The sequence below is a fragment of the Canis lupus genome, chromosome 1, assembly GCF_003254725.2.
Source record: "Canis lupus dingo isolate Sandy chromosome 1, ASM325472v2, whole genome shotgun sequence".
In the NCBI taxonomy this organism is placed as follows: domain Eukaryota; kingdom Metazoa; phylum Chordata; class Mammalia; order Carnivora; family Canidae; genus Canis; species Canis lupus.
The window spans coordinates 34,045,982-34,063,577 of NC_064243.1; the positions used below are offsets into that span (position 1 = coordinate 34,045,982).

Below are 17,596 nucleotides of genomic sequence, written 5' to 3' on the forward strand. Positions count from 1 at the left end.
TGTTCCCACAGAACAGTTTGGAAAATGTTTAACCATTAGAATAGAATCACTATTATGGAAATGTCTTTTTAAAACTAAATCTATGTATTTGTGTATGTGTATGTATACAAATATTTGTATTTGTTCTCTTGTCTTTATGCATAATGTGGGTGCTTTGTGATAAGTTGAACCCATCTTCCTCAGTCTCAACCTATTGGTAAAAGTCTGTTAACTGTCAGAGATTTACTGGAACAGAGAAAATCCATTACTCCTACTAGAAAACCAGCTCTAAACTTGTTTCTTGCTGAGGATGAGTCAGTTAAAAAAAAAAAAAAAAAAAAAAAAGCTTGAAAAAGACACAAAGACCAACCTGAAGTCACAGAAACATATTTCCGGAATTGTAAATGGCATATGCTGGTGCTTGTGAACCCAAAATATGCATTTTATGAATATTAGTAATATCCAAGTTCACTTTTGAAACTTACCTTTGATGTTTATATTACTTTATTTATATGAATTTCTACCAGAGCTTCATAATTTATCCTATGAAAAGTCCCTGGACTTTTTACACAAACTCTAACGAGCAGTAGCCTTTCTTTTCCTTTCATGTGTGGATAGCCAATAAAGTGATTGAAGATTTTGAGGGAAACTTCAATAATCTGATTTTACATTTGTGGAAATTAAGATACAAAGACCTTAAGAGACTTTCTTGATGTTGGAGTATTATTGATGGACTCATCTAGGGGCACTCCTGTTATACCAACCATAAGATTCATAGGGGTTGGGGGCAATGTCACTAAATCATAAGTCAAACTTATATAATCCCTCTGTATTGATCAAGGTTCCTACCTGATCCCACTCCCGGCAGCAGAACTAGCCAACTGTGCAGATTTGGGGACACTCTGCCAAGGTAGGGAGCCAACATCGTCCTCTGGGGTCTATTTCCTACTTGCTATTTTGGATAATGTGGTTGTAATTATTTTTATTATTATCTTAATTTTCTCTTGAGAAGCCAGAAACCAGCAAAACAGAAGAATTTCTGGATGTGTTTTAGTTGTGTGGGTGTACAGTACATACACTGTGGAGAAAGAATGTATTCACACACTGGATGACCATATTTCCATAAAGCACTGGGCTCTTAAATGTGAATGATTATATGCTATTAAACAAGGATTTATTTCATTTTTTTTCCTCTTTTTATTCTCAAGATTATTGCAAAGGTCCAGTATAAATATAGTCATGCAATATTTTGAAAAAGCATTCATGTGTGAAAAACAAGGGGAAAATTAAGTTATTCAATTAAGCTGCATAAGGCAATTTATGGTACATAATGTAACTTAAGTATTAAGATAAAAATAGTTATATTTAAACTAATATTAGTGTAATTTTATTATTATAATACACAATAACTATATTATGGCCAGTATTCCAATTATATATAATGTACTAAATAGTTGCATGCTAATAATATATAAAGTCATATAAGTTTTAAAATAATAACATAAATATTTTGCTTTAATTTTATCATTGCTCCTCCTAATTACTTATGACCCATTTTCATCCATTTATTCTATTAAATATTTCTTTATGAAGTAACATGTTCTGTGTACCACATTAAGAATCATGACAATGCCTTTTGAAAAAGCTGAATCTCTTATTAAGAGGATCATATCCTGAGAGTGATGGGTTAGAAGTGCTTCTAAATAGATAGAAATCTAAGCTCTTTTCTGTGATTCCAGTATGGGAGTAGTCAGGGAGAAGGGATGTAGTTCGGCATTGTTTGCTTCTTTTTTGAGATACTATTTCTTGTTATTATTACTGATGAATGATCTATGAAAATAAAGTCATTACATAATTTCCACAAACTCACTATAGTTTTAAAATAGATAAATAAAATAGAAAGAAACCTTAATTTTGCCTAGCTCAAGATCTGAAGGGTTTTTTAAATTTTTTTTTGTTTTGTTTTAACCTGAGGTACCTATAGTACTGATTCCTTGGGTCAAAGATCAGATGCCCAGCATTCTCCCCCCCCCCCCACCATGTCCTAAATGACCAAAAACATGTTTAAATTCATTGATGTATTTTTGCACTAAGATAAATATAATTGATCAGAATTTAAAAAAATAAAGACTTCAAAAAGGATCCCCATTTTTAAGAATTTTACATTACTTTAGAATTGAAAATTATTTTAGTTAAGGATGCATATTTTGAATCAAAGAATTTTACTTCAAGAAGGTAATCATAATCATAATCGCTTAATCACTTAATATATAGTCGTGTAAATGTTTTAAATTTAGGTAAGTTGAAATATATAACAGATGATCATTGTACATATGAATGGTCATCTAATACAAACATACTCCTAAGAAAAACTAAAGGGAAATTGTGTGTATAGTTATTTTACTACCTATATAGCTCTTCCAGAATCCCTTAGAAAGATATTAAAGCATTACATAAGGGTTTAATCTTTGAAAGTTTTAATAGTATAAGAATCATAACTATAATGCCTTGAAAATGTCTTCCCTCTAAGGTTTGTCCTTATGAAATCCGTTTTATCCATCAACATTTAGTAGAGTTATTGGGATCTGTAGATGATTCTATACATTTATATTCTATATAAACATTTCATTCTCTTTTGTTTTTCTGTCATGTATCTTCTCAAGGAGAAGATACATTTTCCTTTGAGACTTTACTTCTTTAGTCAGTAGAAGACTTAGTTTAGATCATTTTCAAACTGATAGGTGCAATACAGACTACCTTATGGAACCTTTCCTTTTTATAGACTTAGGAAATTGAGTTCTAGAAAGATTTAGTAATTTACTCTGTGGTCATCAGCCTGTTAAATGGCAGACATGGGTGTAGAATCTGAACATTCTTCCTTCTATTCTTTGGCATCAGCTCCAAACTCTTGTGCAAGAGTATGCAAGACACTCTTGTCTAAACTCTTGTGCAAGAGTGTGCAAGACACTCTTTGGTGTCTTGTGTGACACCAAAGGCTGTATGAAGTGATTCTTAATGTGCCATAGAAAACATTGCTTCATGTTATGCATTGTAACCCTAGAGTCTGTTTTGTATTTAGTAGCAAGAAATGGTTTCTATTCCTCCTCTATATATTTTCATTCATTAATTATAGATTGCTCATCCATATTAACTGTCATGTGGCCCTTGCAAAATTACATCTTTCTCATCTTTATTACCAGCTACTGTAGACTCTCCTAGTACTACACCACCCACTGTCACCACTAACATGCCTGTTACTAATAGAATCGATAAACAAAGGAATGGTAAGAAATCATTACCTTTTATATTTGTAGTATGTCTGATGTGATAAAATATTATATTTTAAGAATGGGAATATCAAATGTTCAAACAAAATTTCTGTTATTGAAATAGTTACATTTGTATATTTGTAAGATTTATTTGTAAATAAATATCACCTGACTCCCTTGAGTTCCTTTATCCTAATGACCAGTGGAATGAGTACATTTCCAGTACTACTCTTACACACTTTTACCTAAAATTGCTTTCAAAGAAAGCATTTAATTAAAAGGAATTAATTTGCTAGTGTCTAGTATCTGAAAAAAATATTCTTGTATTTTGTCAGATTATTCTCTGCAGGAAACTAATTTTTTAAAGAATTTCATAATTTCAGGAAACTAAATTATGCTAGTAATGTAATTTTTCCCTGAAGCCAACTTTATGCTTAAACGTTCGTGACATTTAGATCAATTTACATGGTAATACTTTGCTCTCTGTTTTTACTTGTTGAGAAATAATGGTTAGAATGTGATTGCATATCAACTAAGTCAATTTTTGGCTGACAGAATTTCAATTTAAGTGCTAATACTTCCTGCCTTTTTTTCCATATATATATTTCTATTTATATTATTTGTAATTTGCAAATACAGCAGTTATATGATGTGAGAAATGAGCAGAGAAAATGCAAGGTAATGTGAGTTATTTAGTCTGCTACCTATATGGACTACATAGCCTTTTGGCAATTCAGAGTAAATGATTTAAGTTTCTCCTAGAAAAGAGAAATTCCAATCAGGTGACTGCACCATTGCCTAACAGACAGTAATATTCTCAAATATGAGCTATTTGAAACAAATGAATTTTCTCAATATTATTTAACTTGTGAGGCCAAAACATCTGTAATATAATAGAGAAAAGAAACCCACATAGTTCATTTTTCCTTTGGCTCTGGGGGTTACACCAACTTCCTCTGTAAGGACATTTAAATTGGAAGTATGGAATATTTTACATGAAACATAGATATAAATTTCACTAGGATTATAAAGACATCGATTCAGGGAAGTGTTTATGGTTATTCTGGTAGTTACACCAAGGAGATTTATGATGGGGCAAACATTCCAGCAACCCCCAGGAAAGCAGCGACAGCTGAAGTTCCCAGCGCGTATTTCATATGGACTCCAGCCAGTAGATGGGAATATTATAATTCTAACTAAGTATTTCGCTCTTTGTATGGTCATACAAAGAGCCTCTGTGGCATTCTCCCTCCAGGACTGGCACATCCTCTACTGCCCAAGAACGTTTATGTGATGCTTCAGAGTCCTTGACTTGGTGGAGTGGAGCTGTATTCACTCAATCATGTCATTTCTGACATTCTTGAAGAAAGCCTTGTTCAGCCATCTCTGTCTGCGTCATAACCTTCATTGGAGTTTCAACAAAGCCAGCAAATGTTAGAATCAGTTAAAATGGTTTGACTTGACTACATGAAAGGAAAAAAATCTAATTTAGATGATTCTCGATAAAAATATAATCCTAGCATTAAAAATATTCAAAAATCATCGTGTGGTAGAAATAGTCTCAAAATTGTGTATTCAAATCTGTGTACTGTCATAACAATTTTTACCATATCCTTGAACCACCTCTGCTATTGATTTAATAGTTTTTTAATTGGCGCATATTTTTACTTAAATATTTGCATTTATATGGGAAAATTGATATCGCTATTGTAAAACCAGTACTGTTTGTTGTAAAATAGAAAAGTGAGAATACATATTATGAAAACAATGTTATTGAATTCTCCCTATATCCTATTGCTTTCTCATATATCTATGCCTGAAGCCTTCATTATCTTTTTAAAAAGGGAGAGTAACAAAGTGTAAGACTGTAATCTAATTAATTTTTTTCTTTGATGTAGTCAAATTAGAAATAATTGGAAAGAGAATTACTCATTCACCTTGTGAATAAATGGGATTTAATTCCGTGTCTTGTACTCTCCAAATCATTTACATGCTGTCAGCAATTCCAGATTTCCTTTTTTTAAAAAAATATTTTATTTATTTATTCATGAGAGACACAGAGAGAGAGAGAGAGAGAGGCAGAGAGAGAAGCAGGCTCCATGCAGGGAGCCCCATGTGGGACTTGATCCTGGGATTCCAGGATCATGCCCTGGGCCAAAGGCAGGCGCTAAACCGCTGAGCCACCCAGGGATCCCCTAGATATACTTTTCTTATTCTTCAGGAAACTGACACAGTAAACATTCTCAGGTTTATGATCTGTTAGAGAATCCTGTTTTTTATTCATTGTAAGAAAGATAGGCACAACTATCAAATTTGTCATCTAATTTATCCAGTCCTTTAAATTCTGGATTATCAAAGAGTTTTGCTGGGTCTGTCAGTGACGATATGCTGGTGTGGGGAGGGGCAGGGGTTGAGATTATTTGATAATCAGACATTTCTTCCATGTATCAGGGAAATTTGTCTTCCTAGACTTTGTGAAGTGTTCCTGTTTCTCTATGAAAACTTCTTTTTGTTATCTTCAATAGGACCTATATTTGATACTTCAGATTGTATACTAGGAAAATCTTTAGGTTACTTTTCATAAAGAGATATTTCAGTATGTAATGGATAATCTAGGTATTCTCACCAATAACATTTGCACCTTTTACATTACATTCTTAAAGAAAGCTCTTGGGCCAGATGGTATCTTCTCTGCCTGAAGCATCGTTTCAGTGCCACTGAATATTAAATTTTGTGGGGTCATCACAAATAACCCAAGTAAGGAACTAACCCCCTTAGTCCTTATTTTTCTAAAAACCTAGCTTACAGGTATTAATTGCATCACTGTTTCTAATTTCTTAACATACATTTAACTACTCAAAGAAAAAAATACTCTCTGGATATGTGTATCAATTGGACAATCAATCCGGCTTTATATGCCGGTTATCTAAGGAAATCATGTGTTTAGGAGAGCAGGACTCCACTTATAAATACTACTGTCATGTGGTAATTGCCTCATCAGTAGTTCAAAGAAATAATTTTGACTCCAAAATAACATGTGATTTATTTTCAACATCGTCTTTTCAAATTAATATTTTAAAATCTACTTTTTGAAACCTGTATTTCCCCCTTGAGTATAGAATAAATAAGGAGTGTCATTTCTATATCTTCTAAGAAACCCTGAAAAGAATGTTAAGACAGTTCAAAAAAAATGATTAGTTGGAGAAAGACCCATAGACAGGAATACTGTTTTGACACGGCATCTGTAATGGCAAGCAAAGATTTGTACTTTGAGGTTCTGCATGGCTGAAAGAGTTATCTAATTGGAAAATGGATATACTCTTAAATACTTCTTTTTCCCCTCCCAAGAAATGTCTGTCACGAATTCTGCTGGCTTAAATATCATTATTAGGACAATAAAATAGCTTTTGAAGTCTCTGGAATATATGAAAATTTGTTATTAGCTTTTCTAAAATTGAGACACTGTGGGAGTTGTTACATCTGTAGAAGACCCCTTGCTACGGGGTTGGGGAGCCTGAATCAATACGTTTTAATTATGTATCTTCTACAACAGCAATGCTTAAACCAATTATTTTCTTGCAACCCAAAACCCTTCCTACCAATTCTTTGGTTGATATTTTATCTCGCTTTGACAGTTCACCCCTGGACATTTCTTATGTTTAGTTATTGTCTACATTATTCAGAAATTTTAAGTAAGTATAACAAGTAGACTCTGCCGAGTATATAAATATCTCATTCCAAGGCTTTTGAAGAGAGACTAATTGAGCATGATATATAGCATGAGAGAATCTATAGCATGAGAAAACATATTTTATTTGCCATAAGCAATTTAACTTGAGGGAAAGTGCTATATTTATAAATTGATTTAGGCTGTCTCTGATATTGTATGTCTTTCTCACATATAAATAAGAGCAGATTGAAAAAATGGAGGCAGGAAATATTTAAAATTTAAAGAAGAATATCTTAAATATTTCCAGAACATTTCAGAAATGTCAGTGATTAAAAATAATGATTTTTAGTATTTTGCAATATTTTCCTGAGAAGGAAAGATTACTAATCTTAAACACATGCTTTAGGTCTCCATCTAGTGGTGGCTCTTCAGCTACTCTGCTGATACCAGTGAATATTAACAGAATATCCTTAGGGTCTTGGAATAATTCTTGGACCTCTGCACTTTGAATTTCTCCTGAGTCATTGGGCATGCCCATTATTTGATATGATGACATACAGAGTCTGAAAAAGGTTTTTAAATCTGAATTATTATCATTTGTTCTGAAATTTAAATTCAGAATAAATTTAAAATTTAAATTCAGAATATTTTTAGAGGAACATAAAATCAACATTATTAAAATACCTAAGGAGCTTTAGAAGCTGAAATAACCTAGTCTGGATAAGTTAAACCCACTTGTCCTTGGGATTGTACCAATTTCATATATTACTATATTTGGGAGTGGCAACATTTTTAGCATGAGATTCTGACCCCACATGGGAAAAGCACTCCTTTAAAAGTAGTGGGACCGGAATTTGCATTTTGGTAGATACAGGGGTTTCCAGAGGCAGAGTTTTGTACTTTTTCTACTGATTTCCTAACTTTTAAAATTAAATCTACTCCAAAACATTGTTTTGATTATATATTTCTACGTTTTCTCTGCTTCTTTTACTTAAGATTTACCAGATTATAAGCATGAAGAAAGATGACTGACAACAATGGAGATTCAGGTTTTTTTCCTCTGTATAACCTACCTTATTTTAAAATGATATTTTTCTTATTAGCTACTTCTAGTAAGGTACCCTATAACACACACATAGAGATATTTAGCAAACCCTGGCTGGTGACTTCAATTTGCATTTACAAAAAAAAAAAGCATCAGACTACTTTAAAGATTATCCCAAAAAGAAAAAAGCGGAACCTTCTTCTCACATAAGGTTTTCTTTTAAAAGCAATGTAGTCCAGTTAAAATTCTGTCTGCAAATATTCTCTCTTTACCCCATTTACTTTGATACAAGCAACTATATTTATGGAATTTTGATGAAAAATCTGGTAAATGATTTCGTAGAAGTAAATGCTGTATTGAGGAGGGGAAAGAGGAAAGGAAGACTAGGGGGTCGAGAGCACCAAACATGTTACGTACCTGTTTGTTCTCTTTCAGGTTAGCTTCTCTCCATCATCCCACTCAAGTCTACATACTCCAAACTCTGTCATTCTTTATAATGTACAAAATAATGGTAATTTCTTCTTATAAGAGATCAAATTGTACATGAACAAATTCAGACAGTAGATACCCAAAATATACAGAATTAAAGAAATGTGTAGGTGATAATTTAGGAGCAATGAATTGTTTATAAGAATAAACTAATTGATAACTCTTTCTCTTTTTTTAAAAAAAAATTTTATTTATTTATGATAGTCACAGAGAGAGAGAGAGAGAGAGGCAGAGACACAGGCAGAGGGAGAAGCAGGCTCCATGCACTGGGAGCCCGATGTGGGATTCGATCTCGGGTCTCCAGGATCGCGCCCTGGGCCAAAGGCAGGCGCCAAACCACAGCGCCACCCAGGGATCCCCTCTTTCTCTTTTTTAATTTATATATTTTAAAAGATTTTATTTATTTATTCATAAGAGACACAGAGAGAGAGAGAGGCAGAGATACAGGCAGAGGGAGAAGCAGGCTCCTCGCAGGGAGCCCAATGTGGGATTTGATCCCAGGACTCCAGGATCATGCTCTGGGCCAAAGGCAGGTGCTGAGCCACCCAGGCTTCCTGATAACTCTTTCTAAGAAGTTACAAAGGTCAATGAGCAGCATAAAGTCAAAATATCTCAAATTTCCTGTAGAAAATTTCTGTAGAAAAATGTAGAAGGTGTTTTATTTATTTTTTCGTTTTTTTTTTAATTGAAGTGTAGTTGACACATGTTATGGTGTATAGCCTAATTATTTGACAGGTCTGTATGTTATACTGTGCTCACCACAAGTGTAGCTACCATCTGTCATCATACAAATGCTATTGCAATACCATTGACTATATTCTCTGTACTGTACCTTTTATTACTGTGACTTATTCATTCCATCACTGGAAACCTGTATCTCCCACAGAAGGCGTTTCTTTTAAATTGTGTGATTGTAAAGTTAAATTGATAATTATATGACTGTAAAATATAATTAATGGACTAAATCCTATTTCCAATGGACAGATGGAATTGTCTATAGAATTTCCATAGTGATTCAAAATATCCTTCATCACCCTGAGGTCAAAGTACAGAGCAAGGTAGCAGAATGGGTAAGTGAACTTGTACAATTTCTTCTTTGATTTGACATCGTTAAGCTCTGGAAATCTGGAAAGGACTCTATTGTCTGGCTAACTGAATCCAAAGATCACACTAAAACATAGACATTGTCCCTTATCTGTACTATGAATAGACCTAGAAGGGAGGTGTATGCTTATTCCTAAAAAGGGAGATGCATTTGAATCAAGGACAAGCCTAATACACTATTAATGTCGAAAAGTACCACACAAACAGAAATATGTTTTCATAAGTCTCTTTATTTACAATTATATCCCTACATTTTCAGCAGAGTTTTAAAAAATAGATTATATATTTTTATTTAATTGTTTGAGTATTTGGTTCATAAACCAAAAAGCATAATAAAATATATCGTGAAAATATTTTACCCATCTTTGTAGCTCATCTCCTTGGAGACCAACCCATCTGCTTTAGAAATCACTGTTAAGTTTTTCTTGTTTGTTTTTTCCCCTTGAATTTCTTTGTTCATATAAAGGAAAACAAGACAATAGATTCTTATTTTTCCTCCTTTTTACACTAAAAACATATTTTGCATACCATTCTACATTGTACTTATTTTTGTTATTACCAGAGACCTTCCTTTTTGTTTTTGTTTTTGTTTTTCTTTTTTTAACACTGTGATATATTCCATTATGCGGCTATCTAGTCATTAATTTAGCAAGTCTTCTGTTGATGGAGATTTCTGATATACTAATTTATTTAATCGGTATTCTATTAATGAAATTTTTTTAATTTCCAGTTAAAACAAAAAAATTCAGCATTTTATTTTCTTGTCCTTACGGATACCACCTATGTTTTTTTTCTTGTTTCCATAACAAAAAATTTATTTTCCATAGGTTTCTATTTCTTTCCATTTTATTTTCTGTCTGCAGCATACTGTGGGACTTTGTACTGCTTTTTATATATAACACTATATTACAATTCAGACATTGTGAATAAAGTCACTCAAGTATACATTTTGAGAAAGATGGGTTTCTTGTGCAGCAGGTGTCTAGTAAAACATGTCCTTGGTAGCAAAACAAAGTTAAATCCTACATTGAGAGGTAATGGTGACTATTTATCTACCTACCTACCTACCCATCTTTGAAGAATAACTTGATATGACAATACAGTCTTATTTTGAAGGGTCTATAGTAAGAAAAGTCTTACTTTGAATACACGTTAAAAATAAATTGACCACAGGAAATTAAGAGTATGTAAATAACAATTCTATTATAAAATTGAGTGGAGGAGTGATCTTCTCTAATAAAAGTCAATGAAAAATGCTGCTGTTGACTTTTTGGACTGATGCATTAGAATCAGTAAGTAATTCAAACACTGGGAGGTATGTTTCATTTCCAAATGGAGAGCAGCTTTATAGAAAGAGCATATTCTTCATCCCATTTTCTTTCAAGCGTTCTTCTTTTTGTTTAGTTTAAAGCCAGAATGATTTCAAAAGATAAAATTCTTTATATTCATTCTCAAATAAGCCACTGCTAATGTTATTCTGGAAGATTAACATTCACTGGAGTCTATGCCGTAGGCAGTGTATAATTTTACATTTATCTTTATTACATGCATAGTTTTCAGCATAACTTCATTCTCATTTGAAGCTAAACTTTACTGGACCCTTTTCATTTAAGATGCAAGATACCAAAGCAGATGCTTGATTATAGAGAAAGCATAATTGGTGTCCCTGATTCATATTATTGCTGTTTACAATTTTAAAATAATTTAATACTTTTTGCCAGCACTTCATAGATTTCACATTCAATTTTAGGAATGTTTGCAAGGAAGGCTAATTGTGTGTATGAAATAAGTCCTAAAACACCCTTCAGATCATATAGAAATAGGAAGATTTCATATCAGTAACGAAATCCCATTTGTAATTGTATTGACAAGGCATCATGGGAAGGTGGTTATTTATATCAAGAGGAATCCATAATCCATTGCTTCTTTAAAATGTCTGGCACTAAGACCCATAATTCTGTTAAATAGCCACATAATAATTAACATAATTCCCAATAACGTTAACTCATTTTGTTTTTTTTTTTAAAGGTTTGTATTGTTAATTTGTAATTTTCCTAACCAATATCCTTATGAGATGATGCTTACTAGAAAAACATGTGTATTGTACCACAGTGTTTGTTGAATGAAAAATATGGAATGTGTTTATTGTGCTAATCCTCCTATGTACCCTCTTACAGCTGTGTAGCCCTCAGTATTATGGCTAAGTCAAAGAACCACAATGGAGGGACCCATTATAATATGGGCTAGAGGGGAAAATATAGTGTTTCCAGACAAACAGTCTTGGGTTCCAGTCTGGGATCGGCTACGCCTTAGTTGGGGACATTGGGCAAGCTATTTCCTTCTCCATGAAGCTCAATTTCTTCATATATCAGGGTGGGGGAGCAGATAATACCTATCTCATTAGTTGTTCTGAGATTGAAGAAACGACCTTTGTGAAGTTCTTGGCATATAATGATGCAGTGACTGTTATCTTTACCTTTCTTTCACTCCTCTGGCTCTCTGGGATTTTCCCAGGGTCTTATTCCAATAACAACTTACGGGAGGGAAAAAAACTAGATTCAGATATTTTTTGGAAAGTATTATCAAAACTCACCCTTTTCCATTGTATTTTTCAGCTCAATTCAACCTTCCAAAACTGGAACTACACTGTTTATGTGGTTAATATCAGGTAAATGACAGAGTGAATGACTTGAGAAGTAAAAAGTAGTGTCTCATTTAATGCTACTCTTCATCGCTGTGATTATACCCCACATACCTGATACAAATACACACATACACAATATTCATAGTCTTTCTAAAACAACTCTATGTCATTTCTCTGCACAAAAATCTTCAATGCTCAGCAATTGGTTTTAATTTTTTTTATCATGGATCCCAATCTTTAAAAAATATTAGTGTATATTCCCAAAATATATTTGTGATTTTAAATAAATTTGTGTATGTATATTACTTAACCAGTATAGGTTATAAATATATCACAAATTAAAAGAAGACAATCATATATATATAGAAGTTCTGTTAGTTTCATCTCATGCCCCAGTGAACCATCGATATAGCACCCCAGTTTGGAGACTGTTTTTCTACAAAATAAGACATCTATAATCTGCAACCTAGCTTTTCAAAAATATCTTTATTCCATTTGAATATTTTAACTGCCTAGCCAATAGTATATCATCCACATACCCTCCTCTGTGCCTTGTTTTCACAGTTTTAAATTAGTTTTTAAAAGTGTATTTCATTAACCCTAAACATATATCCTGTGGACCCAAGAGATGTTATGAGTTAACACAGAAAGAAGAATCACAGGTTGAATTTGCTCAAGAAGTACATTCTTTTTTTTTTTTTTTAAAGATTTATTTATTTATTTATTTATTTATGAGAGAGAGAGAGAGAGAGAGGCAGAGACACAGGAGGAGGGAGAAGCAGGCTCCATGCCGGGAGCCCGACGCGGGACTCGATCCCAGGACTCCAGGATCACGCCCCGAGCCAAAGGCAGGCACCAAACCGCTGAGCCACCCAGGGATCCCCCCAAGAAGTACATTCTTAAACTGAAACAGATTTCCATATATCTGAATATCTCAGATTATTTAGTATAACAAACATGGATTGTGAATCTTGAAAAGAAAGGAAGGGTGCACAGCTACCAAGCTTATTTGACAATGGAGTCATTTGGTTTTGAGCATATAAAAAGAACTGGAACCTCAGGACACACATTTGGAAATACTGGTTTAGGATGTTCACTTTGCCTCTTTCTTTTACCTCCTTAAATTTTGTTGTTGATGATGTGGCAGATGAGGTTGATAATGAATACACATATCTGTATTTGTAGTTTTCATCTGAGCATGGGAGAAGACAAGATTAAAGTCAAGAGAAGCATTGTGAATGATCAAAGGTAACGCTGACAAAGTCTTACAGAAATTGTAACATCCTTTTTCTAGCTCTCTGTTTTGACTGTCTGGTAGAGAAATGAAAATAATGAGATAGGAGAGATATATTTTAATTAGGTAGCAGTTTTAAGTTATTTCTATAGCACTAGCACACTAGTTTTTTTTCTTGTAGTTAAAACCATCAAATAGACTGGATGGAGACATTACATATGAAGAAAAATAATTCAGAAGTAGAACATTTTAAATGTATGAGTTCTTATTTTAGTATTTATAGTTTATTTATGATAATCCATTACCTCTTAATTGAAATTTCAAAAAGAGCATTAAAGGGAAAAAAAAGATAGTTATAACTTTAAGTAAGTACTTGTGTATAGAAGCATCTAATAATATGGGTAACAGCTAATTTTCGGAAGTCTATTTTAAAATTGATATCAGGACCATGACTTATGCAGGCAGGTAATTTAACAGATCTATCCACCATATAGAATGAGTTGGCATAAAGGCCAGCTGTTCAGAATGCTGTATAATTATAATTGTTTAAAAACAATTTAAACTCCCAAATGAAATAAATTTAGTTGTGTTCAGGTCGTCTATCACATTTCCAAAGGAGAGAAAAAAAAGTTGAATAGTAAATGTTCATGTCAGTCTTGCTTAATTTCAATTGACCGAATAGATTTTACAGATTTACAGCCATGATGATGGAATATACTTCTTTTCAGATGGTATATTCTTACTAGGAGAAAATAAAAATAGAATTTTTTAAATAAATTTATTTTTTATTGGTGTTCAATTTGCCAACATATAGAATAACACCCAGTGCTCATCCCATCAAGTGCCCCCCTCAGTGCCTGTCACCCAGTCATCCCCAACCCCTGCCCATCTCCCCTTCTACCACCCCTAGTTCGTTTCCCAGAGTTAGGACTCCCTCATGTTCTATCTCCCTTTCTGATATTTCCCACTTATTTTTTCTCCTTTCCCCTTTATTCCCTTTCACTATTAAAAATAGAATTTTATATGAGAGTTGGCCAGAGAGTTTTTTCTTTTTTTTTCTTTTTCTGTTTAATAATAGAGAAGCAGATGTGTTTAAGTTATAATTGAAACTTTTCTAATATATATTCAACAGACTGGCTTGGACCATATGATCAGGGAAATTTGTTTTTATCTTCATTATTCCTTGTCCTTTGTGATCTGAAGAATAGAATAATTATTTTAATACTATATTCCTGATGGTGATTGGTCACCCGTCACCTGAAGGCCACCTGGTCACCTGAAGGTGATCTAGCCTTTACTGCTAGATCATATTGATTCTTTGCCACACATTTTGTCTAACAATTGGGGCAGACCTAGTTTGGGGTGTCACCAATGCTATATCCTCCTCAGGAAGTCAATATTGCCCTTTTAGTGCACCTACTGTGACTCTTTTACTACCCAGTAACACTAAAGTCCGCCATCATTAGTAGATGTCAGTACCTCAGAAACTCTTGCTTGAAAAACATTTAAATTCATAGAATCTCAGTTTTCTATCTGTCAAACCAATAAGTAACTTCACAGAAAATTATAGGGAAAGGGAACCAAGGCCATGTATATGGGAAAGTACAGATGTTTAGTTTTTCTTGGTATAAATCTTTGTTTTAAAATTTTTTTAATTGCTTAAAAGCCTGTTTTAAAATTTTTTAATCATTTCAAAATTGTTTTAAAATGTATTCTTAAAATAATGTATTCTTATAATAGTCTTTTTCTCCCTCTCTTTTTTCTAATATCTATGGCTCTGATACTCGTTGATGAATCTTTATAGTCGCTCATAGTTTTTCTCTCAAAAACCGTGACTACTAGTTTTACACACAGACTTTTTCTTTCAGTTTGGTTGTAACACTTAACATAGACCATAACCTCAGATAATGCTATCATCTTCTATTGCCTAGACAGATAGGAAACCAAAGCCACAGAAACGGGTTTATTCAAATAAAGGATGATTGATGGTAACAGCTGATGAAACTTTGTGGAACCATAAACTAGTTTCAGTTTTCAGGACAAGAGAGGAAAATACAGAGATAAGACCTGTGAAAATGCATGGCCATTCTTGAATTGCTGAATTTGGGTATTCAGTATTATCACAATACATTGTACTCATTGTGTTCTCAATATTAAAGAGAAGTAAAAGGTCATGTTCCCAACACTAAGTTCTCAGTAACTGGAGTAGCAAAGCTTATCTTCCAACAATAATTTAATCAAAGGATACTTTCCCTAGGGCATTTACAAAATTGGGAAATTATCACAGCTCACCATTATATTTACATCTATGTCTCACTCAACTGAAAGTATGATTTATATGTGAACCCTGAGTAGATCATTTTTGAGATAGCTTTTCAGACTGAATTATGAGAACAGCTCAACACTTTAAGATTAGCACAGATATTCAGAAGAAAAAAAAATGGGAGCTCTTCTTTAATTTTACCTAATCTTGAATAGCATAGGTTTCATTTTGTCTTTCTTCTTTTAGCACCACAAATATATCAGTAGTCTATTTCATTTTTGTTAATACCTACATAACTTTATAAATAAAATATGCTATGCCTCTCTACTGGCAATACTTATTTCAAAAGCAGTGCTACTACCTTGATTTTGGCAAATTTTGATTTCTACTCTTGAGTATAGCTATGATTACAGTGAAATAGAAAATTATATTATTTCAAAATGTAGAATGAAAAAAAATTTTTTTAGAATGAAAAACTTTGATGGGGCTTTTAGGGTACATCTCTGCTTCTCATAGAAATATTTTCTTTTTAAAGACATTCAGGGGCAGCCAGTCTGTAAACTTCTGTAATATCCCCTTCAATCACCATGTATATTTTAAGTATTTATTTTGTACCTTTTCACCATACAGCATACTTGCAAATGCTTCCTGGTGATAGAAAATCATTATCACAATTCTGGAGATATTTGTAACACATTTGTAGACAATAAGACCCTTAATAATTTTAAAGTCAAATGATTAGTTTAGTCAGATTTGTTGGAATTTAATTTTTCTAAAAAAATTTTTTTTTGGCTACAAAAAAACAATGAGGAATTAACTATTAAAGTATGGCCCTTTCTTGCCTATATACTATATATAAGTATTACTTAACATATTCCTTAAAAGATATGAGGTGATATGATATGATATGATAGAATTATACATGTGATATCCTGTATAAGCTATTCATACTGAGATATTTTTAACATTACAATTTGTGCAGTGACAGGAGTCTTTGAGTGCCTTGGCCTATTACTCCACTCTCAATGTTTCATGGTCGGTCGTCCCTCTTACTACCATATCCAAGTGTTCTGTTTTTCCACCAAAAAAAAAAAAAAAAAAAAATCAACCACCCAGTCAGCAGTTCTAACAATTATATCTGAAATGCTTTTCTAGGTTGGTGATTTGGGCCCTTCTAGTTTACAATGCTACCAACAATCCCAATTTAGAAGGAAAAGACATTCAACAGAAGCTCTTAAAAAATAATGAATCCCTGGATGAGGGCCTGAGGCTGTATGCAGTGAGTGTGAAACAACTGGGTAAGTGCATTCAATTTTTTATATGTATTTAATATAACCATTCAGGTTTAATTGAAGCAGCAACAACAGTATTTTTCCTCTTTGTATTGTTTGCTTATTTAAGACTATTTTTTTCTGATGATGAAATTCATCATATTGGTGGCATAGTAACAAAGGGGTGACGTGGGTAATATAAAAGATATCAACACCTATGAATCTAAGGGAATCAAAGAGGCAGAAGAGAATTTATACTTGATTTTGGGGACATATTCTAGAAATACTAAGAATTTGAGCAAAGTGCCAGGAGTCTTAACCAGAATTAGCTTCAACTTCAGAAATGAAGAGTGGATATATGTATGTATGGGACTCTAATGAGGTAAATCTTAGAAAAGGCAATTTCTTATTAGAAAACATCTCCTTCTCTTATGTTTTCTATCTTTATTAATGATATCAGTGTCTTCAGAGGAATAAGCCAGAATTCTGGGAATTATCCAGGATTGAGAGTTAGTTCTTACGTAGACACCATTCATATCCTGAACTCCATCCACACACATGATACTGCTTGTACCACCTCAGACTATGCTGTGTTCCTTTATGCTTCTCTGTCTTGCCCACACTGCTC

At 33.1% G+C, this 17,596-nt stretch overlaps 1 protein-coding gene across 1 annotated transcript in view; it reads left to right on the forward strand.

Moving 5' to 3' along the window:
* The window catches only part of ADGRG6 (adhesion G protein-coupled receptor G6), a 137,233-nt gene that overhangs the window by 77,116 nt on the left and 42,521 nt on the right, over window positions 1–17,596 (forward strand). Inside the window, 5 exon segments of the mRNA XM_025422435.3 lie at window positions 821–889; window positions 9,437–9,522; window positions 12,172–12,224; window positions 13,386–13,448; window positions 16,853–16,995. Coding sequence (XP_025278220.3) covers window positions 821–889; window positions 9,437–9,522; window positions 12,172–12,224; window positions 13,386–13,448; window positions 16,853–16,995 — 414 coding nt within the window.